Raw genomic sequence first — 27882 nt, forward strand, 5'->3', positions numbered from 1 at the left:
GTCACAAGACTTCTTTAAATATCACTAAAGGACACAGGAAACCAAAGCACTTCACATATAAGTTAAAGTTTAGATTCTAGTAACTGATAAAAGGCATTATTATTATTATTATTATCATTATGATTAAATGTGTACTATTCCTGCTACCCTTTCAAGTGCCACTGGTAATATTGGCAATTTGGTCATGAACAATGTGAATTATGTAGACTATTCCTGTCTGCACATCATGAAACATGCTGATTAAGCAAGTATCCATTGGCCCTACAGTGGAAAATTAGGGAGCCAAAGATATAAAAATAGAGGCCATGCTCTTTGCATCTGCCCTGATGCTTTCTTAGGTATTCTACCCTTATAACTATCAAATGTTTGCTATTCTATTTGAATACAGAGACATATTGATTCTAAATCATCAGGGTAGCATTCTACCAACTAGGTAAAAATATTTTTAAAGTCAACTTTATACACTAGCTTCAAAACTACCAGATTCGAACAAAAAAGACAAGGTTTCCAATGACTTTGTCCAGCTGTGCCTCACAAGAATATTTCAGAATTTCTTAACTATGCTTGAATTTATGAAGTATAACATACACTATCAGAGGCTTTTCAAGGGTAATTAAGAAGCTCCCAAGAGTTAAATAAAGAAAAGAGTCTACAGTCAATCTTTTTTTTTTTTTGTTTTTGTGGAAGCCCAAAAATGTGAGCCTATTCCCACCTTGTCTGTCGTCAGAGAGTTTGGAGGTTGCTCAAAATAGCTGCATGCCCCAACTCAGGACTGTGATTACTTGGTTCTTTTGATATTAAGATAGTTCATACAAGTAGATCCATTACATCCTGACAGGATATGCAAGCATACTTCTGCTCCTTCTTTTGTAATATGAGGTTACCTGGGAAGTGACTGTCTTCAGGATACTTGGTTTAGGTAGCTTCACAGCCTAAACAACAGAGTGCTAATGATTTGATGCCTCAAAACGTTAAAGCAATTAGCTGTTCTGAGTTGTCCTTTGTATCATGTTAATGAAGTCTTTTGTTACCTTCTTCATCCTTGTGAATTGGGTATAAAAGCATATGGAAAAATAAACACTGGCAATTTCAGTATTCACTGAAATGCCCTCCTGGTACTTTCTACGGTTTCTGTTTTTATTATTATCACATGTCTTCGTATTCTTATATTTCTAATTCCCCATACCCGTATCCTGGTAAAAGGTGTTTTTGTCGAGGCTGGTCTACAACATTTTTTGCTTTTGTTTGTTTCTTTGTTTTGAGGCAAGGTTTCACTACGTAGAGCAAGTTGATTCTAACTCAAGAGACTCATCTGCCTCTGCCTTCCAAGTGCTGGGACTGAAGGTGTGCGTCACCGTGGCAAGCTATAGTCCATCTTGACTCCCATAGCTACAGTACATACTTTAACAGTAGCTACCCTTGATAACAATTCCAAAGGTGCCCTTTGTCTTTCAACTTTTCTACTTCACAAGAAAGGGCAGGCAATGTGTGCAAAGCCTGTTGAGGACTGCAGGGACTATGGCTGCAGAGACCCATTCTTTAGTCTTAAAAACTCTCCATCTAGATTTTTTTTTTTAACAGAACCAACATTAAAGAAAGCATTTTCATTATCTACTTTTTGGTACAGAGATTATAAGGGAGAAAGGATATTAACTTAAAAAAATAATGTATAGACAAAATGAAAAACTCAGATAGATACAAAGAGGAAAACAGTGCAGTAGAGGCTAGTAAGATGTTTTTAGAAACTGAAATGAGCATGAAATTTTGTGATAAGCAACCAAGAAAAATCTAATAGATACCAGGTGTGTGGGGGGGGCAGTACTGATAGAGAAGCTGAAAGTCTACATGAGGTAAAAACAATTATCCAGTTCAAAAACAGTTATCACGTACAAAAGAACAAGTCAGAGCGTTAGGATCAGAGATGTTTGGTGTTAAAGTCATGCTTTCAGGCTTATCAAGGCAGTTGTACAAAATGAGCTGATAGGACATGACTGTGTTAGTGCAGGGCCTAGGAGGAGACAATCACCTGAATGTTAACAGAGGGCAATGATGTGGGAGTGTCATATATCAATCTGTTGATTTCATTGGTTAAGCAATAAAGAAACTGCTTGGCTGGCCCTCATAGGTTAAAACATAGGTGGGAGGAGTAAACAGAACAGAAGGGTGGGAGAAAGAAGCTGAGTCAGAGAGTTGCCATGATTCTCCCACTCCAGGCAGCTGCAGGTTAAGATCATTCCTGGTAAGCCAGCTCGTGAGCTACACGGATATTAGAAATGGGCTAGTCCAGGTGTGAGAGCTAGCCGAGAAAAGGCTAGATATAATGGGCCAAGCGGTGTTTAAAAGAATACAGTTTTGGTGTAATTATTTCGGGTAAAGCTAGCCGAGGGGGCGGCTGGGTGCCGGGGACGCAGCCCCGCCGCTCCTATTTCAACAGGGCAAGGCACTAAAAGGATAGTCAAAAAACAAAAAGAAAAGAAAAAAGAAGCCAAAAGATGCTAAAGTCGCTAAGAATAATGGCAGAGAACTTGACAGAAAAATTACAATTTTAGGAAAATTGAATATATACTAGAGACCAGAAAAATGGCTACAAGGGAACAGTCATAATCACTATTTAGGGAAAATTTTAACTAGAGAAAGTCAACAATGGCCTATATATTTTAGCATAAAGAAAACGTTGGGCTAAAATGCTGACATCCACAAAGAGAAAGAAAGAATACAAGTCTACCATGAGCTAAACACATCTCAATCATCTTAGAGATCAAGAAATTGGTGATGCTTTCAGGAGGCAAAACACTTGGCTTCTAAGAGGCTTGTTTTAGATTTTGAAATAAAAATGTTAATGCAATAAAGCAAAATCTAAACATGTAAAAAATATATAATGAAAATCAGTAATGACTACAAATTCAAATAGATTAGGAGTTACTTAAAATGACTGGAAAGCTAAATTCTGTCTGTGATTGTTTTCTCGCAGCCCTAGTTTCCTTTTATTATTATAATAAACATCGAAGCCAACCTGGGAAGGACAGGGTTTATTTCATTTTCCAGTCCATCATGAAGGGAAATCAGGGCAGGAACTCAGCGTAGGAACTGAAGAGGAGACCACGGAGGAATGATTCTTACTGGCTTGCTAATACCTCATACCACCCAGGACCTCCTGCCCAGGGATGGCATCGCCCATAGTGGGCTGTGCCCTCTCACACACAGTTAATCAAGAAAATGCCCCGCATATAGGACCAGGCTGATAGAAGCATTTCTCTACAGAGGTTCTCTCTTTCTACACGATCCTAGCTTGTGTCAAGTTGACCAGAGCCAAACCAAAAACCATCACCAACACACACTATAGTACAATGGATTTCAAACACGTATTCAAGGCTTGTCAGGAGTAAGAAACTGACCAGTGTTCAATTTTAGCAAATTAAAGACATTTATCATAGCATCTGATGATTTTCTCTGTGTCAACCTACAGTAGCCAAATATACCTCATGGCTCTTTGTGACAAAGGTTGGATGCAGCTGTTTAGTAAGAGACGTAATAAGTTGACTGCATGTGACAACAACAATTAACCCGAATTTACCTCTACACAGCTGACACAGAGTTCCCTCACTGGGAGATCTAATGTGAATCTTGTTCTTAATCACCTTTGCATCCAGCTCCTTACTTCTGTTTGATGAATACACCTTTACCTAGGCGGCACTACTTACACCACAAGAAAAGCCCAAGAGTAACTTTAAGTAAAACTTGACAGCAAACTTAGATGGCAGCAGTGATACTCACCAATACAGACATCGATTTTCCCTTTAATGGCAGCTTCATGCAGAGGTGTGTAGTTCCAGTTATCTCTGGCATTTGGATCTGCTCCTTGGCACAGTAACAAACTCACAACCTCAGCATGGCCGAAAGAACAGGCATTATGAAGTGGGATGAGACCCCCGTCATCACGAGCATGGACGTTAGCACCCATCTGCAGCAAGTGTTCTACAACATCCTTCCTTCCAAAACCTGGAGAAAAGGAGCAGAAGTGTTTTATACACTGAGTCAAGTCTTTAACAACATCCACACCTATGTACTGAGTCTGTACCCTAAAGTAAAAAGGGGGAAATAAACAAGCAAAACCATGAGCTCTGTTCAAACTGACCTCCCCATTTCAATAATAGAACTAAAGAAAGCTATTTCCTGGTCTGTGAGGTTAGGAAGACAAGAAAGGCCTTTTTATAAGGAAGAAACACAGGCAGCTCCAAGTGACACCACCAAACTAGGAAAGAAAATATTTGGTTCACATTTGCTATTTGCCAATAGCATTAGACAGCATGAAAAGCCTTTCGGCTTTGGCGTTCACATGCTTATGGGTTTGTGCTCATTAGATTGCTGCACCTATGAGCTTGATACAGGACTCCCAGGCAAGAGAGAACGCAAAGGAAAGAGGGGGTTTGGACACAGAATGTTTAGTATTAAAGCAGTAAGCCTCTTCAGATATGTACAACACCTATGCATCCCCAGCCAAAATTGTGTCATCTGCCCACCTACAAAAACGGGCTGAAAAACAATCTTTTATAGCTGAGCATACAGGTGTCTCAGGAAAATCAAGCTATCTATTGGTGAAGAACTAGGAGATGAATTCAGGGAGAATAAATAACAGCATCTGCCATAGATTTATAAGTCATAGGTAGAAATGTGTTTCATTTTTAAAATACCTGAGAAATTATTCCTAAGAAAAATCATTTCAATGCTATTTCAGTCCTAAAAGGTTTTTCAGATAGCTGAATGTGATGTTCAGTTTAAATGTTAACTTGCCACAAATGAGAATCACGTGAGGAGAGCATGTCACCTGAGGGATGACAATTGCCTCAAGACTGCCTTAACTGAGGTGGAAAGACCCACCTGATGTGACAGCACCTTCTGCCCAGAAGAAAGGGGCTGGAGCAGGCAGGCTGTCCTGCTGCAGTGGCCTTCTCTCTTTACAGCTGCGGCGGCATATTCCGTCACCGATAGAAGAAGCCGAGTCTCCAGAACCCACCAGATTCCTGACACCAGACTGAGACTGCTTAGGAGACCCAGGTTCAAGGCCTCAGCAACTAGCAGTACTCAGCTTCTCAGGGGTGGGACAGGTGTCGCTATTTCAGTGCAAGCTGATTGTCTAGTAGTGGTGGTGGTGGTGGTGGTGGTGGTGGTGGTGGTGGTGGTGGTAATTCTGTTTTGTTCCTCCAGAGAACTCTAATACACTACATAACAATGAACAAATTAGAGTCAAACAAATATGGTGGCATACACCTCTAATCCCAAAATATTGGAGGTAGAGGCTGAACAAACTAAAGTGTGTAGGCCAATCAACAATAAGGAGCTGAGAAAATGTTCAGTCAATAAAGTGCTCGGTAAACAAACATAAGGATATGAATTTGAATCTCCTACACTAATGTGAAAATAAAATGCTGGGCACTGTGGTGTGTGATGGACAGAAAGATCCCTGAAGCTCCTGGCTAAACAAGAGACCTGGTGAGCTCCAGAATCAACAAGAGACTCAGTCTCAAAAAGTAAGATGAAGGGGGACTGAGGAGGACACCCAACATGGACCTCTGCCCTCCACATGCACACATGAATACACCACAACAAAAATTAAATTAAAAAACAAGAACAAAATTAGAAGAGATGAAGAAACTCTTGCAGTAGTCTAAAAATGGAAACTTGGCGTGAACTCAGAAGGCAAGGATGACTGGGTCCTGGAATTCTCGTTGAACACTTCAGTCTGTGGAAATTCCATGTGGGAAAGAAGCAAGCCAACAGCTTCAAAAGGTCATCCAACATCTGCTCCGTGCTAACTGCTAAAGTGAGATGATTTGCAAATTTCAGCATTCTTGCTGTTAAATAATGTCATTATTTCACATGTTCAAAGAAAATACACACAAGAAAAGCATTGCACTAGCACTGTACGTAAAATCTAAATTCAAAACACATGCCTAACTGAATACACTTATCAATATTCTTTACTCTGATCTTTATATATTAACAATTAAGGTCATCCAAAATGTTTCAATACTAAATGTAAGGTCATTGGTATTTATTCCCCAGGTTTGAGCTCAAAGATGGGGTTGAAAAAGTCATTCCACTTAGCATTTAGCATTTTAAGCTTGCCTAGGATTAAAGCCTGCAAGAAACGACCTTAAACCTTAACTGTGGCCTGCACAATATTAACAAAAGAGAAAAACCAAAGGTGTTTGGAGTCTTGTAAACTAAAGTTTTTTTTAAATAAATGGCAGTAGCAACGGATTAAAAAGGCATTTTCCTAACTGAACTAACAAAGCTACAAGCACTGAAGCACAATAAAAGTTCATATTACAATTTATTTTTAATTTTTTCCTTAAGTAGTGTAAGATCCAAGAACACCCAAAAGATACTCAAAGGGACAGTAAGGTGAGTTTGCAACTGTCAAGAACACTGCCATAAGTGGCAAAGACAAATAGGCAGGTGGTGATAGATGACCCTGCTCGATACCTTAGAAGGGAAACTATTGCAGTGGTCTATTGCTTTACTTAATCCCAGCCATGAGGTTGGCTGGTTTGTTTTCTCTGCTGTGATAAAATATTATGACCAAAAGCAGCTTGGAGAACAAAAGGGTTATTTGGCTTACACTTCCTAGGGCACAGTCCAACATGAAGGGTTGTGGAGGCAAGAAACTTAAGAACTGAAACAGAGGCCGGTGGAACTCTCCTTATTGGCATCCTCTTTCCAGGGCTTGCTCACTTATTTTCTTATACAACTTAGGACTATCTGCCCTGGGTCAGCTCCCACATCAATCAATTTAAAGAAAGCAAGGAAGGAAAGAAGGAAGGGACTAAGGAACAAAGGAAGGAAGGAAAAGAAAGGAGAAAGAGCGAACTCCACAGACATGCCCACAGGCCAATCTGATGGAGACAATTCCTCAAGTGAGATTCCCTATTCCCAAATACATCTGTGCCAAGCTGACAAAAGACTGCCAGCACAGGGGCCTTAGAAGGTAACTGTAGAGAATTTAAACACTTTCTACCCAACATTCCCACTCTGTTCCCTAACTAACACTTAATTTAACACTGTGGTGAGGCTCAGCATCTGGGCATCTGTGAGCAACTCGTGAGCAATCCCAGAGATCCATTACACATACGAATTTATATCTTTGCTAAGTGAGAGCTGAGTCTATGTATGTCTTGGCTGATATGTGGAAGGCAGCTAAGAGGATGGTTATGGGGCAACAGACCCATCCTGCCTTTGCTCCCAACCCTATCCACTTTCTAGCTCTAACAATTTTTTTAAAGTTTGCTGTATTTCATGAAGGAAATTTGCACGCTGTCATGACTATCTGTAACCTGGGAATTGGGGAAAGAATTTGCAGCTTACTTTAAAAACATCAAGTCTCCTATGCACCAAGTAAGGGTATCTAGTCTAATAAACACTAAGCCTCAGACACCAGTAACAAATTTCTGGTTACTCTGTAATATACATCCATGACAAATAAACATTTTCTATTTAACACTCAGCCATTATTGTTTCCTTTCCTAATTTGGATTCTAACTACATTAGCTTTTAATTATTAGAAAATATATCAGCTTCTGAACATTTAATCAAAAGTCACAAAGGGGAGTATATTTCCCTGTTGATTTTTTTTGTCAAAAGCAGATCCTCCTGAAAAGTTTTCTACTTATAGACAGTGATGTAGAAAAAGAAATGTATGCTAAAAGTGAAGTGCAGAGAAGTAAGAGTGCTTTCCTAGGCCAGTGCAGGGATTTCCAGGAACAAAAAAGCCAGGAGCTTAGAAACAAACAGTAGGAAATATTTCCTGGGACAGAAAAAAAATGATTATATTCCAATTCCAAAGTGACCAGCTCAATAGTAGAAGATTGGTATCCTACCTGGGCAGGCACAAGACCAGAGAAAGCCTACACTCCTCAACACTGTCACAGTGTCCCCAAGAAAGCCCACACTCAACAGTGTTACCTTGTCCCCTTCACTGCTGCGAAATATGAAGACAGGATTTCCAGTCCAGCTCCATCCTAAAGTAGAGGGATAAATCAAGGGAAAATACTGCAAGCAGGCCCGAGAGTCAAGTGCACGCCTCACTCCCAGTTAGGTAATTACACGGAAGGTGACAGCGTTTTGAAGAGAACAAGAGGCTGGGAAATGCTGAGAACATAGTAAAGAGAAACCACGCTTGGGGCGCTCTACCCTAGCATGTCTATCAATACTCTCTACAACCTAGAAAGCATCCTTCCATCATCCCTAACCCCAGCCCCTAAAGAGCTCCCCAAAGGCTTGGAAACAGGAACAGAAGGAAAGAACTCAAAAGGAGACGGCAGAAATGGAGGTGGGAAAGAAGCACCGCAAAGATGGCAGACGTCCGCTAAAGGAAGATCTAAATCTCCAGGCTAAGAGTGCACAGGCTATCAGCGAGAAAAGACTAACACCACGGCACAGTCTAACAAGTTCAAGGGCTAAAACCTTCCTAAGTCCTTCAGAAAGAAAATACACGACAGCTATAGAACTAAAGAATAAGTGTACTAGCAAGGGGAGACATCAAACTCCACTCCGATCATTCTCACAAGGTCTTCACAGTAATTTCATGCAAATGCTACTCATTTGATTAAATTCCAGCCTCCAGAGCATGGATTTAATAAGACTGTGACAAAGTGAGTAGTATCACACAGCCTAGTTTACAGTAAGGTGCAACGGCTGACTTGACTAACACTATGCTGCTGTTTAAGAACAGCTTGGACCTCAGCATTTGTCAGACATTTTCTCCAGGATGAACAAGGTAGCTTCTTAGATGAAAACAACAATATCTGCTCTCAAAGATAGAATGTAAGCTTTCAGATAAATATCTGAACTTTATAGCATTACAAAGCTATTATAACCACAGCAGTTTCCCAGGAACCATTACTTTCCTAAAACTGGTAAATGTGCTGCCTGTTATTTTTATTATAAAATTAAGATATTAATGCTTGAAAGATTTGTATGACATACTGATGTAATACTTCCCAAAAGATTAAATTATATAGCTATAAGATCCAATTCTGTAAAAATAGGTCAGTGAATTTTAACATGCCAGAAATAGGAAAAATTCACTGATAAGGCTGAAAATTCTCTTTATAAAAACTAAGTAATCAAACTATATTTTGAAAAATAGTACTTCCTTCTGCATTCCATTATCTGTTTCATGAATTCATTCTTCATAATACACACAATGACGACAGGTAAAAGACAAGAATTAGGCTGTCTTCTATCAATCCAGGCATTAAACTGACTCAAAATACAAAACAATCCCTTTGTCTCATTGATCTTTGCTTAGGAAAGTATCTAACTGCAAGTGTTATTTACACTCAAATAATAGTTTGTGTATTTTCATTTCTACACTTTAATTTATCCCATTAGTCTCTAAAGATGTAACAAAGGCACAGTCAATACAGCCACCCCCCTTTCCTCCACAGTGCTGCTTTCTGCACTAGTGGCCTGCAGTCAGTCACGGTCTAGGAGTATTATATGGAAAAGAAATAACTAATATATAAATTTTAAATCATACATCATTCATGGTAGCAGTGTGGTAAAATGTCCTTTGCGCTTTGTTGTGCCTACGGTATCCAGTCTATTTCTACACATTGTTACTGCCCCATCTTGCTCTCGTGGTATTTCGGTGCTTTCCCTGGCTTCACTAGTATTTTACCTAATTAAGCCGATGATTCAGATACAACAGAAAAGAGCTAAATGTGCTTCCCTGAAGAGAAAAGATGGAAGCTCTTGCCTTAGAGACTTCTTGAAAAAGGGTCAAAACTACATTCGTGTCTGGCAGTGGTGGTGCACACCCTTTATCCCAGCACTCAGGAAGCAGAGGCAGGCAGATCTCTGAGTCTGAGGCCACCCTGGTCTACAGAGTTCCAGGACAGCCAAGGCTACTACACAGAGAGACTCTTTAAACAAACAAACAAACAAAAAAAGATTACATTCATATAATTTACTACCAATTCTTACATTTCTATGTTATTGCTGCTAATCTCTTATGCCTAATTTATCAATTAAAGCTTACAATAAGTGTGTATTTGTGGGAAAATGTAGTAATAAGGGCGGCGGCGGGGCTGCGTCCCCAGAACCCCGGCTGCCTGGCTAGCTTATGCCCGAAATAACAACACACAAACTGTATTCATTTAATCACTGCTTGGCCCATTTCTATCTAGCCTCTTCTAGGCTAATTCTCACATATTAATTTAGTCCATTTCTAATCATCTGTGTAGCGCCCCTAGGTGCGCTTACCGGGAAGATTCTAGCCTATGTCCATCCTGGGTCGGAGCTTCATCGCGTGCATCTGCCTGGGAGCTGGGAGCATGGCGTCTCTCTGAGGCGTCTGCTCCCGAGAGGAAAGCTGTGGAGTCTGAGCTCACTTCCTCTTCCTTCCAGCGTTTTGTTCTGTCTACTCCTCCCACCTATCTTCTAACCAATGAGGGCCAAGCAGTTTCTTTTTATTTAACCAATGACCTTCCTCCATCATTTCTCCTTTTTCAGTTTAAACAAAAAAAAAAAAAGGCTTTAACTTTAACATAGCAAAATTACATATAACAAAACAGTTATCAAGTAAAAGTTACAATAATCTTTATCATAACTAAGGAACTATAACTATAACTAACTATTCTTAACTCCATCAAAGACTCCAGAAAAATACAATATGACCTAAGCAAACAAGAAAAAAGCAACTTTTAAAACTCTAGAAATGACAGAGACATCTCACTGCCTGGACAGTCACTCAAAGTTCCTCTGTACCGTTGGGGCATCCATCTTCAGCCTTCAGGCCCATGGTATCCAGCAGACATTTCCATAAAGCAGGAAAATTCAAAGTCAGTTCAGTCACTATCTGTTGTATCCTGCAGAATGTCTCGCAGACTCTTTCATGAATCAGGAACCCCGAAAGATCATCTCACCTTAGGCAAGTTCAGTAGTCCTCTCTCTGTGGATTCTCTGTGTCCAGTTTATGCAATAGTCCAGGCAAGAGCAGTTTCTTGCCCAAATGGCTATCAAACTCCATAAAGATCCTCTTCGATGCCCATCTTCCTCTTGAAGTAGATTGGTGCTGCCAGGAGCAGAGTGTCTCATTGTCGTGAAAAGTCCTAAGTTATTAAAACATTTAAAATGCCATATTCTATAATCTTTGAAAAATATGAAGAATGCCTATCTAAAATATATCTACGCACATCTAGAAAATATTAACTAACATGACTACAAACTTGACTATTATTTATGATTATCCATCAACAACCTATATTTCCTAATTATACATTTTAATAATGAACTACACAATCAAAATACCTTAATAAAGATCAGAAATACATATACATATAACAAAATTGACCGTAAATCTCTATCAATAAAGCAAAATCTATACTAATTCAAATTATTCATACCTATATCATATCCCCCTTTAAATGTAAAAGAACATTTACAAACATTTTTTGGGAATATGGGCGCAGTTATTTCTCTCCAAACTGCTTCCTGCTGAATGGGGGCGTCATTAATTAGGTCTTTCATGGTATAACCTGTGTGCTAGTTTCATCTCAGTTGGCAGTTGAGCGAAGCAATTTTCTGAAGGTGTTCACACCATCCCTTCAGGAGGACGTGGTCCATCATACCAAATTGGAATAGAAGAAATGAACAGGGTCTCATCCTCTGTGAAAACAAAATAAGAAACTCCTTTCCAAAGCATCATGTCCTTAGATCCAAATTGCAAAGTCAAGGCATTTTTAAAATATCTATGTTGGATTAGTTCAGCAGCATTTATAAACAAATATCTTTTAGCAGCTCTTGCTCCTTCCTCAGCATTCAAACAATTCAAAGAGAGCATAATAGCATACAGTATCAAAATTCTCTGTGTATTTTCCATCTTTGTGGGCTTTATTTTAACCTCTATTTTGTTTATTTTTACTTTTATTTTTTGCTTTTTGAGCGTATATCTTTGACCTGGAATAATTCTGTAGACCAGGCTGTCTTGAACTCTCAGAGATCTGCCTGTCTCTGCCTCCCAGGCATTGGGATTAAAGGTGTACACTACTACACCTTGAACTCACAGAGAACGGTTTGTCTCTGCCTTCTAGGCACAGGGAGTAAAGGTGTGTGCTACCACACCTTGAAGTCACAGAGGTCAATCTCCCTCTGCCTTTCAAGTGTTGGGATTAAAGGTGTGTACTACCACACACAACAACTCTCTTCCTTTTTTTTTTTTTACTTTAAGAACTTTACTTTCAGCACAGGCTGCTGAAGCTCGCTTGCTGGCAGGGACCTTGAAATGCCATAGAGTTGTGGCAGTAAACATGGCTACAGCCAGTACCTCAGCCATGAGGCTGGAAAGCTAGGGAATGGGCTACATCTAGCTGGCAAAGCCACACCTTTAATCCTACTGATATTGCTTGCTAAATTAAGGACTCATGTGGTCAGAAAAAGAGAGATATACAGTAAAGAGGGATTCAAAGACAAAGAAAATTTCTAAATGGTTTACTGTGTGTTAAAAATATATGCAAGCTAAAAGTTGAAGTTCTTAAAGTAAAAAAAAAAAGGAAGAGAGTTGTTGTGTGTGGTAGTACACACCTTTAATCCCAACACTTGGGAGGCAGAGGGAGATAGACCTCTGTGACTTCAAGGTGTGGTAGCACATGCCTTTAATCCCAGTGCCTAAAAGGCAGACACAAACAGATCTCTGTGAGTTCAAGGTGTAGTAGCAAACACCTTTAATCCCAATGCCTGGGAGGCAGAGACAGGCGGATCTCTGAGAGTTCAAAGACAGCCTGGTCTACAGAGTTATTCCAGGTCAAAGATATACGCTCAAAAAGCAAAAAGTTAACCTAGGAATGCCACAGCTTAGATTCTTAAGTGCCTAGTGATTTAAAGGCGCAAATCCAAAGTGCTCCTGGATAGTAAAAAATTGCAGATTCACAATAGGACAGATTCAGACCACTAAATGAGTCACACTGTTGGATGAATGTACGTAGGCTTGGGAGAGAGAAGAAAAATATAGACAATAAAGTTAATGGTTTCAAAAAGAAAAGGTAAAGTCTTTAAAGAGACAGAGTACAGATAGTTAAGACATTAAAAGAAATAAAGAAAAATAAGCCACGTAAAAATGGAAAATTCACAGAGAGTCTGGATTATGTACATTGTGTTTTCTTTAAAAGTTTTGACTGTGAAGGAGCTAAGTACAGAGAGACATTTCATTATATGGGCTGCCAAGTGGAACCAGAACAGATATCATGAGGGTATAATTTCAAAATTTGGGTCTAAGGATATGATGCTTTGGAGAGGGTCTTCTTTTGTTTTCACAGAGAACCAGACCCTGTGGATTGCATCTATCCCGATATGGTATGATAGACCACGACCTCCCGAAAGGTTCCTGTGAACACCCTCAAAAAATTACTTCACTCAACTGCCAACTGAGATAAACCTGGCACACAGGTTACACCCTAAATGATCTGATTAACGACGCCCCCATTCAGCAGGAAGCAGTTTGGAGAGAAAAAACTGTGCCTATATTCCCAAATATGGTTTATAAATGTTCTTTTACATTTAAAGGGGGATATGATATAGAAATGAATAATTTGTATTAGTATAGATTTTGCTTTATTGATAGAGATTTAAGGTCAATTTTGTTATATGTATATGTATTTCTGATCTTTATTAAGGTATTGTGATTGTGTAGTTCATTTATAAATGTAATGTATATAGGTAGTTAATAGATAATCATAATAGTCAAGTTTGTAGTCATGTTAGTTAAGATTTTCTAGATGTGCATAGATATATTTTAGATAGGCATTTTTCATATTTTCAAAGATTATAGAATACGGCATTTTAAAAGTTTTAATAACTTAGGGTTTTTCATGACAATGAGACACTCTGCTCCTGGCAGCACCAATCTACTTCAGGAAGAAGATGGGCATCGAAGAGGATCTTTATGGAGTTTGATAGCCATTTGGGCAAGAAACTGCTCTTGCCTGGACTATTGCATAAACTGGACACAGAGAATCCGCAGAGAGAGGACTACTGAACTTGCCTAAAGGTGAGATGATCTTTCGGGGTTCCTGATTCATGAAAGAGTCTGCAAGACATTCTTCAGGACAAGCAGATAGTGACTGCCTTTGAAATTTCCTGCTTTGAGGAAATGTCTGCTGCAAACTATGGGCCTGTAGGCTGAAGATGGATGCCCCAACGGTACAGAGGAACTTTGAGTGACTGTCCAGGCAGTGAGATGTCTCTGTCATTTCTAGAGTTTAAAAGTTGCTTTTTTCTTGTTTGCTTAGGTCATATTGTATCTTTTTGGAGTCTTTGATGAAGTTAGGATGGTATATTGCCTTGATGTAGAGAAAGTTGTGTACCCCAATATGGGTGATAAGACATACAGCTGAGGCTGAATTATCTGAGCATTGAGCATCTTTAGGAAAATCCCAGGGTAGTAGTTTCCTCTATGTGATATGGGGTGTGGTATGCTTCTGTGATGAATGAGGCCTACCATTTAAGTAAGAGGATGCCCCCAAACAGCTGGTGGAGTTAAGAGGCTGTACTGCAATCCCACAGAACAGTACACACTGGACAGGACTGTAAGCAGGCCGTGGCAGTTGGTGTATGGATTTCTGCTGTAAGAGCTAAGACATATAACTGAGGCTGAGCTGTCTACTCAGAAAGCACTTGCCGGCACAAAGGAGGGTTACAACAAGAAAAAGATATGCAGATGTCATCTTTCACATTAGCACCTGGTTTGGCAGAAAAATGGTGGGGAGGTGAGATGAAGGTACTAGACTGCTGTTTCTTACAGCTTGTGGGGTGCAAAGGAATAGTTAGATGTGTGCCCTTTCTGGCACCTAAAAACTCAGAACCCATGGGAAGAACCAAACAGTGAAAAGGATGATGGCAAGAAGAATCAATACAAGATACTCCTCAGGTCTAATTTTCCATACAGAGGAAGATGCTCTACCCTAAGGTTACTTTATGGTAGTAAACAAGTTCTGGGGACAGTAGAGTCTTTGGTAGCATAGTCTCCAAGTTGTGCAGGGCACTGTTTATACAGCTTTTGCGAGCAGTCACCCAATGCTGCACTGGGCTTTTCAGTGAGCAGTTGCCCAAGTTACACTTGTTCTTGCAAGACAAGCTCACAAGTTCACCAAACCAGAACTGGCAGAATTGTTTCTACAGTCTGCCCTGGTGCCTGACCTGAGGTGAAAAGGTCATACAACAACAAGACCACTCATCATCTTGCAGGGGATTTGAGAACCATCTGTTGAGCTTCTGCCAAAGGACCATAAAATCTTAGTAGTGCCCTACTATCTAGATCCCTCAGAAATAGAGACCAGGATGGTATGAGAGAAGAATCCAGTGTAGAACTAACTGTCTTGGGTAACTGTTATCGAGGCAAGTTTCATAAGCTCATTTGATTTCCACAACACTTCTTTAATGGTGAATTTCACACTCGCAGAACCACAGCCATTCAGACACATTGATAACTGACAGAAAAAATGAAGACGGCATCATCAACATAACTGCTGAAATTCATTCTACTGAATATCAATATTTCCATATTTCATATTGGCAATAATAAACATGAGTTCTCAGGCAGAAGAGAAGGCTCAGTGAGTAGCTGTGTGAGGACTTGAGTTCGGTTCTCCAGCACCATGTACAGCAGAAGAGGCACACATCTGAAACCCTAGTGTCAGGCTGGGGAGACACATGGATTCACAAAGCTCAGATGCAGCCAGCCTAGACAAACTGGTGAGTGCCACCCAACATCAACTCTGACCTCCACACATGGATGTATACACAATACCCATACAAGCATGCACATATACCACACACACGTTCTCTGTAAGATAACAAAGACCAAAACATTTACTATTTGTTTTTTAATTTGAATTATGGCAAAATACACATTTCATAAAATTTACTATGTAAACCTTTTTTATTAGTAGTAGTATGTGTGTCAACATACGTGTTTGAATAAAAACAAGCATGTGCCACAACACACATGAAGAAGTCAGAGGAAACTTTTGGGAGTTGGTTCTTTTCTTCCACTATCAGTTCTGGGTATCAAACTCAGGTCATGAAGTGTGCACAATGAGCACTTTTATCTGCTGAGCAGCTCACCAGCCCCCATCTGTACCATTTTCAGTATCATCGTGTGCTTTCAAAGAGTTGTGATTCCTATACTTTGCTATTTAAATATTTTGTTTGACTGCTTCTATGAACTAAAATATTTAACAAAGTTTATCAGGATTTTCTTAACACTCTTTAGACTTAAAATATTTGCTAAATTTCCCTTTAATTTAATGAAGCTCTTCACTGATTGCTTACAATCAAACATTTTATATTTATGAAACAAATAAACAAAAGGGTAGGATAGTCCAGTATCCTGGCAACTCTGAGAGATGACTCAATAGTTAAGGACGCTTACTACTCTTGCAGAAGATTCAGGTTTGGTTCCCAGCACCCCTAGTGGGCAGTTCAAACTTCATTTCCAGGGAATCTACCCCCTCCTCTGGCCTTTACGGGCTCCAACATGCACATGGTGCACATGAACTTAAGCAGATACATACATACACACAAGTTTTTTAAAACAAAAATCTTAAAAACAAACATTCTGATAATTGTAAATGTTCTAATATCCTACTTACTAAAGAGATTTAAGTGCCCAAGAAAAGGATTCAAGGGACATATCCACAAATCACCATAACTTGCCTTGGAGTAGTAAGATGATGGATAATTTTTTTTTCTGCACTTTCGAATTTTAGATGATTATTTTTACTATCAGAAAACCAATTTGAGGAAGTCATGACATCTCAAAATAATTTTACTTCTCATTACTATGAAGTTTCCATTTGAGCAGCCCAGACCTAATGATTTTAAGGCAGCCAGATATACAGGTTTAATCTGTGTCACTTCATAGCTATGTGACTTCTGATTTTGACATAAAAGGTAGATTAGTATATTAAAAATTATTATTTTTAGATATAAGGAATCAGACTTGAGATTAGAACTACTAACCTACAAAGCCAACTCTTCAAATGCAAACTGAATACCAACTTCTTGTTTTCATAAAATTCAAATAGGATAACAACTATACAGTATGTTGATACATTGTGGGTATTGCCTTGTAGGAAACAGTGGATAAGCCAAATTTTTAATATCTTGCTCTACAAATTAGTTAGAAGAATTTTTTCACGAGATTTATTTCCTACACAAAAGCACAAGTTAGCATCTCTATCCCACACATCTTAGAAAATAGCTAACATGCAATCATTCATTATAATTCCATGACATCTTTTTTTAAAAAGTCAAATTTCCATAGTGTGAGAAGGTAAACATACAGAAAAAGAGAAAGGTACCTTCTCACACTATGGGTGAGTGGGACATTCAAAATGACCCCCCTAAATACATCAGAACGAGGGCATCCAATCCTGTCAGATCTACTTGGACACAATCAACCTTTTGAAAAGCACTGTAATTAGCTCCATTATGGGAAGTTTCATTAATTTTTAAAACTGTAACTGGTGATAGGAAAACTAGCTTTTAAGAATTGTGAGTCAATCAGTAGATTTTTTAAAAAGTAAGTTTTACCTTGTAGCTAACAGAATCATCGGTGTTAACTATCAAATGTTTACTTGACTCTTTAAAGAAATTTACCTCAAAGAAAAAAGTGACCAACCATTTAGTGACAACCCAAAAGAGAACGTTAATACTTTATTTCCCCTTTTCTTACAGTTTAAAAGAAAGACTCATTGTTTAACCTGAACGAGGAGCTTCCATCGCACAAAGAATGGAGAAGAGCACAGTGTAAGGGTCATGTTGCTTCAAGTCTATAAAGAGATAACCTAAGCCAAGGAGCAAAACAAGTTTTCACAAAACAGCCCAGCAGGTGATGGCAACCCGAAAACCCGAGGAAGCCTCTAAAGCACGGGCACCAAAACACATCTAAGACATTTCTCAATTACTCAAAATCAAACTAATTTTCAAAAACTATGTTCAAAACCCATCATCCCAAGTGGTTAGGCTTTAATAAAATCCCAAGAAACTCACCCTAGTAAAAAAAAAAAAAATTAAGACCTGATGGTGGTGCACTCCTTTAATCTCAGGCAGGCAGATCTCTGTGAGTTCAAGACCAGCCCTATCTATGAAGCAAGTTCCAGGACAGCCAGAGCTGTTACACAGAGAAATCCTGTCTCAATTTTCCCACCCCCCCCCACCCAAATAAGAAGCACAATACTTTTTAAATAGTAAACTAAAAGTCCATTTTGAGATGTGTGCTTCTGGCACATGGCTCATTTGATACTAAACAAAGAATTTTTCTTTTACGTCATCCTCACACTACAGCCCCATTCATAATTAATCCCGCAATTCTAATCATGAACCCACATGAATGACACACATAGCTCAGCTCATTTTCTATTACAAAATCAGGTGGCAAACAGTATAAGCTTATCTGGCATGTCTACCATCAAGGGGCCCCAAGCAGTAAGCCTCCTCACTGAGGAAGCGAGCTGCTTGACTGGCATAGCAGCATGCATGTGCCCTAGGTCAGTGGTTCTCAACCTGCAGGTCGTAACCCTCTGGGTCACATATCAGATGTCCTGCATATCAGATATTTACATTCTAACAGTTATGAAGTAGCAATGAAACAGTTTTATGGTTGGCAGTTAGTACACCATGAGAAACTGTAATAGAGTCAAAGCATCAGGAAGGGTGAGAACTCCTATTCCAAGAGAAGAACTGGCCTGCTGTGGGGCAAAATGGTCTTTTATCCTGTCACTTGTATTATTTTTAATAAAACGCTGATTGTCCAGTAGCCAAGCAGGAAGTATAGGCGGCGTGACGAGAACAGGGGATTTCTGAGAAGAGGAAAGGTCAGTCTGCAATTGTCATCCAGACACAGAGGAAGCAAGATGTGACTGCCTCGCCAAAAAAGGTACCAAGCCATTCTTGTCTAAGAGTTAATAAGAAGCCTGAGCTAATAGGCCAATCAGTTTATAATTTTAAAAAAAGCCGGTTGTGGTGGCGCACGCTTTACAGCTGCATTTATAGTATAGAGACCACACCCAAGTGGTCGGTATCTTAAAGGCTACTGGCTGAAGGAGTGGAAGGAGCTCCCACATTACAGGCTCAGCCCATCCTTTTATTAGGGATCATTCCCAAAGCAGCCACTGTACTCCCTCTTCCTGACACTACTCACCTGTCAGGCCTTCCCAGCTTCCCCACACCTAGCATGCACAAGGTGAACACATGCACACACACACACACACACACACACACACAGTCACAGTCAAACCTTCAGGAAGACACACCCGTGGATTCAATGCTTGCTCATGCTATGTCCTCCTAAAAAAAAAAATCTATGCAGTGAAATTTCCAGTGTGACAGGATTAGGAGGTGAGGTCTTTGGGAGGCAATTAATTAGGTAACACAAGTGAAATTTAGAGCCTTTATAAGAAAACCCACGAATAATGTGAGATTCCCCTCTTTATGCTGTGAATGCCACTGGTTAATAAAAGAATCTGCTTCAGCCTATAGCAGGGCAGAATATAGTCGGGCTGGAAGAGATATAGCGAGAGAGTAGGCAGAGTCAAGAGAAGCGAGTAGCCATAGGAGACAGATGCAAGATGCTGGTTGGAACTTGGAACTTTACCGGTAGGCCACAACCACATGGTGATACATAGATGAATAGAAATGGGTTAATTTAAGAATAAGAGCTAGTCAATAAGAAGTGTGCGCTAATAGGTTGTAATTAATATTTCAGGTGTTGGCAGCAGTCTCCACCGACACACGAGTGCTCATTTACATGTGTTCTCTTTTCTCTCTCTCTCTCTCTCTCTCTCTCTCTCTCTCTCTCTCTCTCTCTCTCTCTCTCCCTCTCTCTCTCTCTGCTCACTACATGAGAATATACTAAAAGTTAGTAGTCAGCAACTCAGAAGACAGCTCTTACCAGAAGCAAACTTCTAGGGCCCTGACCTCAGGCCTTGTGGCACTAGAGTAATTTTTGTTATTTATAAGCCACCTAACTATTATACTTGAGTAATTATAGCCCAAACTGACTACGATAACAATCATAAATGTTTAAGTACCTTCTTGCTTTTAAATGTATGATGTTGAGCTGGGGGTATAAGTAAGTGGTAGAGTACATGAAGAGCACACATGAACACTGTAGTCAACCCCTACCACCCGACACAAAGACAAAAGTAATCTACGAAAGAGAAAAACATACAATCTCACCAACATACTTAGAAATGTTATTTGCAAATCATAACCACCATCTCAGCAACTGCTACATCAGTAAGAGCACTGAGCACAAGTTAAAGCTCAGGTTGGAGACATTCATACTCCAACTTCTTAGAAAAATCAAACCCCAAAATGAATGTATCGTTTTCTCCAATGCTAGGACACAGGACGAGTCACTGGGAAAGGCAGCTTCTGGGATGATGCCAGTAACCTAGTATATAGTCACAAGCTGCACAACAGTGTTGGGTCCAAGAGAGACCGAGTCACACAACAATGAAAAGATTGTAACAGCACTGAAAAGCCCTCCTGAAATGATTATCACTGCCACTGTGTGTCACAATGCATTACTTTATGTTTTGTGGTGATTCTGGTGTAAACAAACCTGCTGTGGTGTTCTTGTGCTCTCGCTGTCATCATACAATTACATATCCTACGTAGATTTGGTGATGCTAATAAAGCACTAGGTCAGTGTATTGACCACATTATGCTTTCATCACTATTTTAAAGAACACTATTCCCTTAAAAAGGGCATGGAAAGCAGCTTTAGCCAGGTCCTTACAGAGCTGCAGAAGGCACTGTTGCCGCAGAAGACAGTCCAGTGCTGTTATTGTCCCTAAGGCCATTCCAGCAGAACAAGACACTGACATCCTAACTTCCAATGGATAGACCAGGAACTGGAGGACAGCTATGACGATAATTCTGACCTGGTGTCAGCCTCGACTGATTAATATATTTAACAACAATGTATAGAGTGTAAAATACAAATTTTAAAAATTGAAAAAGTTATAGAATAAGGATACTAAAGACAAATATTTTGTTCAACTGTGTACAATATATTTGTGTCTTAAGTATTGCAAGAGAATCAAAAGTTCAATCTTTTTTTTTTTTTTGGATTTTTCGAGACAGGGTTTCTCTGTGGTTTTGGAGCCTGTCCTGGAACTAGCTCTGTAGACCAGGCTGGTCTCGAACTCACAGAGATCCTCCTGCCTCTGCCTCCCGAGTGCTGGGATTAAAGGCGTGCGCCACCACCGCCTGGCAAAAGTTCAATTTTTTTAAAGATTATAAAGTGGAAAAGTCCTTACTGGACATGGGAATACAGACATACTACTACTCAGAGACCTTGACTCTAACAAACAAAAGGGAATCAAGGTTGTTACATCATGGGGAAAAAAATGTATGAATTAGGGTGGCAGTAAGTATACAATGATAATCCACAACAACAAAACAAAAAACTATCGGAATATAGACTAAGCCTTCCTATTCACTCTCCAAATTTTGCAAACTCCACTTATGTCTTTAAGGGTATGCTATGTTTCACTTTTCATATTTTGTTTTACTGTGTATCTCCTATGTTTATATACAAATGCCCCTCACTCTGTTACTATCAGAATACAGACACTGACATAACAAGTGTGCAGCCTAGAAGCAATACCACAGAGCATACATGAATATATTAGGCTGTGCCTTCCAGGTCTCTGTAAGCACACGCTGATGGTCACACAACAAAATCTCCTAGCCATGCATTACTCCAAAGTTACCCCTATCAATAGCAACATGAAACTCTAAGTGTACCTTGTGTAACCGCCTCCTCCTGGGTATGGGTTGAGCCCACTCTATCAGACTCAGTAGAGGACGCCCGAGAGTGCTCAAGAGTCCAAGTTCAGTTTTACTCACCATGCCGCTGCCTCACTTCAGCTTTCTCTGAAGCCCACTGCTATGTTGTGAGCTGCTCTATGAAACTGAACACCTCAGTCCAGCAACCTCCAATGTGTACATTTACCAAACCCAAGATCCAGTAATTCTAATAAATTTTTGTTCAAGAATGAAAAGCCTTATACCCACAAAACAAGATTTTAAGAATATATGTCAAAACAGCTTTATACATAATAGTCAAAACTGGAAAGAGCCTAAGAGTCCATCAACAGAAGAAAAACAAGCTTGGTGACAGTATACTGACAGAATGAAATCTACCGAGCATGGGCAGAACTATGCATCTATTACAGGGGATGGGATGGGCAGGACTCACAGAAAAGTGTGAACTGTATATGATTCCTTTTAAAGAACTTTTAACGTGTAACTGACAATCCCAGAAAACTGAACTTCTACACTCTGTGGTGGCTTTCTATAAGGGTCTGACACGCATTTAAAGGGTCTGAGACACTGAGGAATATCTACGCTGACAGCATATGGCTGAAATATAAGCAGTCTTATATAACAGTTTGTTTGTTATTTTTCATTATTGGAGATGTGTTTGTGATGTCATCAAATAGCTAGTTCACTCTTTAAATCCTCTGCCTCCAATGTCTGACACCACTGAAGCAGAAAGACAGACACTCCATGCATCTCCCTAGCTCAGAGCTCCTTGTCAACTGTATAAAAAGAGGCCATTTACATGTACAATTTTAAGAAAACACAAGGAAAAAAAATCCTATTTTCAACCTGTGGTTTTAAGTGGAAGAAGGAATTTGCAAAGCAAGTTCCTTTTCTTCTACCACAGCCAGACCTTTCAATTCTGAGGAGCTGGGTTTAGTGGCACATGCCTGTAATCCAGCACTTGGGAGGTAGTGACAGGAACATCAACGAGCCAACCTACCCTAAAGAAGTAAGACTGTGAAAACTAAGAGTCAAATAAGGTACAACCAAGGCTGTTGTCATCAATAAAGAACAGAAAGGCACAGGTCGCACCAGTTAACACTCCAGGACTGAAGCACATGGATTGTTATTTGCCACAGGTTAGGGGACACCGTGTATTTATAACAACTGTACTGGAAGTAGGACGAGATCTTTATGAAAATTCAGGATCTGGTGTAAATCGGGTAACTCTTGTGGGGTTAAATGTGTGCTGCAGACGGTCCTATTCAAACCAAAAAAGCAAAGCTGACATACATTCTACATTTGGCTACTTTTGATACTAAAATGCCTTATAACATATAGGACAATTCAAGAAATATGTTAGTTAACTGTACAGAAGGCTACAGCAAACATCTTCAATCTAAAGTAAACACCATGCTAGGCATGGTGGAGGCTCTGTGAGTTTAAGGCCAAGCTGATCTATACAGTGAATAAATTCTAGGACAGCCAGACATATGTAGAGAGACTCTGTCTCCAAAAAAAAAAAAAAAAAAAGGAAATACTATGAGGGCCTAGAAAGACGACTTAGTGGTTAAAAGTACCTGCTGCTTTTCCAGAGGACCAAGTTAGGTTTCCTGACGCCACCACTTCATACAGCACTCCTGCTCCAGTGTATCCAACACCCTCAGGGGATCCACACACATGCACATCCCCAAAGACAGACACATATACACATGAATTTTTTTAAATGGAGCTTAAAAAATACTAAATACTCAGACCTCAAAACTGTTTGAACCTTTAAAAAAAAACACCTCATCTGAACTCTTTTGTAAAAAGAATTTCATCAAAATTCTATCAGTTACTACAAATCCATCACCACTAGGAAATGAATTTAGACGATTTCATTTTAAAGCAGTAGTTTAAAAGCGCTATAGTGACCTTAGTGCACACCTAGAACCAAAGCACTCCAGAGGCACAGACAGGCAGATTGCTGTCAGTTCAAGGCCAGCCTGGTCAACACAGCCAATTCCTGGACAGCCAGGATTGCAGAATAAAACCCTATTTCAAGAACAAAACCAAACCATCTTTTTAAAAAGGTTTCCTAACTGCTCCAAACCCAGAATTAACAGCCTCTTTTATATACTCCAAAAGACAGCATAATACCCATCTACAGGTGACACTTTGTGAGATTTTGTTTTCTTTAAACTTCCTCACTACACAGTGCAATAAAGTTGTGAACTATCTGCCACTCCAAAGTTTTGCCAGTATTTAACACATAATAAACTATTATTAGCTATAATTTTTAAATTTTTCCAAGACATTTACCTATTCCAAAAAAAAAAAATCTATTCCAGGATAATACAACGACTATAATAACAACCAAGTCAACTAACAACTACTTTTAACTACTCAGCCTACATCTAAGGGAGACTAGACGAAAGGAAGCTTTAATGTTATACAAACAAATATGAACGTGTAAGCTAACTACAGAGTGCTTTTTACCATGGAGAATTCAATAATTATTGTTTTGTCTGTTTTCAACAAATGAACTAAACGAATGAGGTTTAAAAAAAAGCAGGCTATATCAAGGTTAGTTCCTCCTAAGTACAAAATAATTATACAAGGCTGTTTCACTGTTTGCAGATGAGAATTCCCAGCAATTTGTGGAGAACAGAAGGCATGACTGGGAAAGGAGCACTAGTCTGTGTGAATTGATTCTAAAAGAGCAAACCGATGCGCAAATAGATATAGGTAGCATGTTGGTGTTACAGATTTGTGAGACAATGTACTAACCAGATTTGGGGAAAAGTACTTAGTAAAGAGTCTCGGCCAATTTGTTAAATGAGACTTAAACCTTTGATTTAGTCTACAGAAACAGAGTCCAAGTGTAGCGGCAGAGGCCTGAAATCCCAGCCAGCACTTGGCAGGCTGAGGCACAAGAGTCTTGAGCCTCGCCAGATCTGTCTCATGAGACAGAGAAAAAACTAGCGAGGAAGGAAAGAAAAGCCAGACTACAAAAAGGAATGCTATTTCATAAAACAAGCAAGAATCTTGAGTTTTCATTTAGTCAGATCAAAGTTTCCTTACAAGCCAGTTCACCATACTCAATAGCACCATATCCAGCATAGATCCAATAATCTGATGATTTCCAATGCACACATACCCATTAGTGAATCACAAACATAATTTGCTAAACGTTAAGTGAAAGACTATATAAAATGCCAAAGTACAACCCACATATAAGTGAACGTGTGGTTTCCATTCCTGAAAGTTCTGATTAAATTTCGACAATACAAAATCTATTTTTAAGTATGGGCTGAAAAAAATAATAGCTACCCTTTCTACAAACCCCAGACTACTTTCTCCCGCCCCCTCCAAAAGCAGCATAACTTAGAAACTCTTCACTGCAATTACAAAACCAAGTACAGATTATTATAGCTTAAGCTCCAAATCAAACAGCTGACTCAACATCCACGTTCCACTACTGCGCTTGTGAACCTGTGCTCGCTTAAGCATGTGTCCCTCACTCTCTAGCTGCAAGAGAACACAGTACCTGCCAACTGTAGAAAACATCATCAGCAAAGTCTTAAGCCTACGTTTACAGAACAAACTGAAGGAGTCACACCCACTGAAGTGTCCGGCAAGAAGAGCTGGAGGTGCAGCAAGTGGAAGAGCACGTCCCCAAGCTAAGCGCAGTCCTGTGTTCGATGGCATGAAGACAGAAGAGGGGCTGGGGAGCGGGAGCACTGCTTACTCTTCCAGAGGAACTGAGCACCATGTTGGGTGATCCATAGTCATCTGTAATTCCAGCTCCAGGAACTCCCTCCTTGGAACCTCCACACGCTCACACATACACACACACAAACACACACACACACACACACACACTTGGCAAACAATCACACAGACACACAGGTACTCATGAATAAAAAGATTTAAAGGCGGGGGTCTTTGGTATTTTATTTTAAAGGTGTGCCTTTTAATTTTGTACCCTTCTGTCCTATTTGAATTTATAATACCTATGTAAAGTATATACTTCAAATGTAATGTTTTAAAGTGCATAACCTAATTACGTTTAGCTATAAAAAAAACCAGGAGGTATCAAGTCAGTGAGATCATGGCCCTTTTGTTTTTGTGATACATGTTTGTGTTTTATAAAACTACTATGTGTTTCTAAAAGAAAACAACTGCTTGCTCAGAAGCGGGGAGGGGCAAAAAAGTAAAGCTCAGGGTTTAGGCATCTGTGCCTCTTTGGAGACTTTTCATGCCAGAGACTTCTTAACTAAATCCTCACTCAAGCAGACTATCATCTGCGTCTCTAACAAAATGAGCTGGCTGAGACAAGGCAAACACTCAACGGTGGGGTGCAGAACTTGAAAGCTACTCTCTCTTCCCTTATCCTAAGGCGCACAATACCCCTTATCAGTAGCGTCGCGGGCAGGCCGGTTGTAGTCTTTCCCAACAGACTGCAAACTTCTTAGAAAAGGGTGGACTCTCACCAACCCCATCCGTCTTTCGTTGTGTTACTAATACGACACAGTCTCAAACACTTGTTGAGTTACCGTACACTTCTTTCGGCTCGGACTGTGTCAAACAAAGCAAACTAGCAGCAGACAAACGACAAAGCTACTCCGATCTAACTTCTCTCCGACACACTGTGAAGAAGTTCTAAGGATGCCCAGACCCAGGGTCCACCACTAACTACATGGAGTTTGCGTAAGTTGAAGTACCTCGGTTGCAAACTCCAAGGAGTGGATTCACATATCCCCTCTTCCACGCCCCCACCGACCCAGGCACGAACTTCGGGTCTCAGGGTGAGGCGTCAGAGAACACCAGTCAAGCCCCTACTTGTCCCGCGACAACCTGTAACTCTTTTTCCTAGTCCGATCACCCGCCCTCGACTCCCAAACCCGTAAAACCCAACTCCAAAGTCTCTCCCACCTGCGGCGAAGTGCAGAGGAGAAGACTTTCGGCCGGCCATGTCCTTTGCATTCACGTTCGCTGCGTCCACCAACCTCTTCACCCGGGACACGTCCCCATTGCGACAGGCCTCCAGCAGCTCCCGCAGGGCCCCGCTCACGGCTGGGACCCCCGGGCCGAGGCCCGCCGCCCCGGGTCCCAAAGTTGCTGTGGAGCCAACTCCGGCCGCCTCGGGGCTTTCCGCTAAACTCGAGCCAGGGGAGGACGGGGAGGAAGACGAAGAAGAAGTCGGGGAAGAAGTGGACGACGCGGAGTTGTTACCGCCACCGCCGGCTGCGCTGGGAGCGACTCCGACGGCGGCGGAAGCTGCCGGGACCGCGGCCGTCGCTGCCACCGAGCAGACGGCGCCGTCCACCGGGTCGGGAGATCGCGGCCTGTCGGGCGGGTCCCGGCTGCCATCCCCCTCTGGCAGTGCCAGGCCGTGCCGCGGGGAGGCAAAGGGCGCCAGGCCGCCGGCCGTGGGCGAGGCTGGGGTGGGTCCCGGGGCCAGGCCCGGGCTGAGCGGCGGGGGAGGTGGCGGTGGCGGCGCCGAAGCCCCTGGGGCGGGCTGGAGCTGTTGTTGATGATGGTGGTGATGATGCTGAGAGCGACGCGACGCCGCCATCTTCCCACTCCCCCGGTTCTGTCACTGCGGCAACGGCGCCACCGCCCGCCCTCACTTCCGGCTTTTGGACCAATCAGAACTCAGCATCCCGGAAATGATTCTTGCCGGAGAGGGTGGAGTCCGAGAGATGAGGGGAAGTATTGGGAGTTCAGGGACCAGACGGCCTGGGGGCGTGGCTTTGTAGTGGAGAGGCGGGCTTTTGTGACTCCCTGGCGGGCTGGCTTGGCAGATTTGAATGCTGTGGCGAGCCACTTGCCTATCGGAGAAACTTCCTCTTGGCTTCACTTTCTGCGGATTGCCTTGGCTGTCCCACCTGAGGACAAGGTGCCCGTCAGTCCGTCCTGTCCGGCTTCAGAAGCAGCTATTGAAGTGTAACTTGATGCAAACATCTATCCAATGTCCTCGTCCTGCTATTATAATTAGTAATACTACTAATACTGTCCACCTCACAAAATTGTTTGCAGGGATCAAGTGAGCTAATG

General features: G+C 40.9%; 1 protein-coding gene across 1 annotated transcript in view; it reads right to left on the reverse strand.

The window, feature by feature from the left end:
- Tnks (tankyrase) overlaps nucleotides 1-27434 on the reverse strand; it is a 160607-nt gene extending 133173 nt beyond the window's left edge. The window contains exons 1-2 of the mRNA XM_075986519.1: nucleotides 26758-27434; nucleotides 3775-3999 (exon numbers count right to left, since the gene is read on the reverse strand). Of these exons, the coding sequence (XP_075842634.1) occupies nucleotides 3775-3999; nucleotides 26758-27400 (868 nt within the window). The 5' untranslated portion in view covers nucleotides 27401-27434. The remainder of the gene's footprint in view (nucleotides 1-3774; nucleotides 4000-26757) is intronic.
- Between the last annotated feature and the right edge of the window lie 448 nt (nucleotides 27435-27882).

This window comes from Microtus pennsylvanicus, chromosome 9, assembly GCF_037038515.1.
Source record: "Microtus pennsylvanicus isolate mMicPen1 chromosome 9, mMicPen1.hap1, whole genome shotgun sequence".
NCBI lineage: Eukaryota > Metazoa > Chordata > Mammalia > Rodentia > Cricetidae > Microtus > Microtus pennsylvanicus.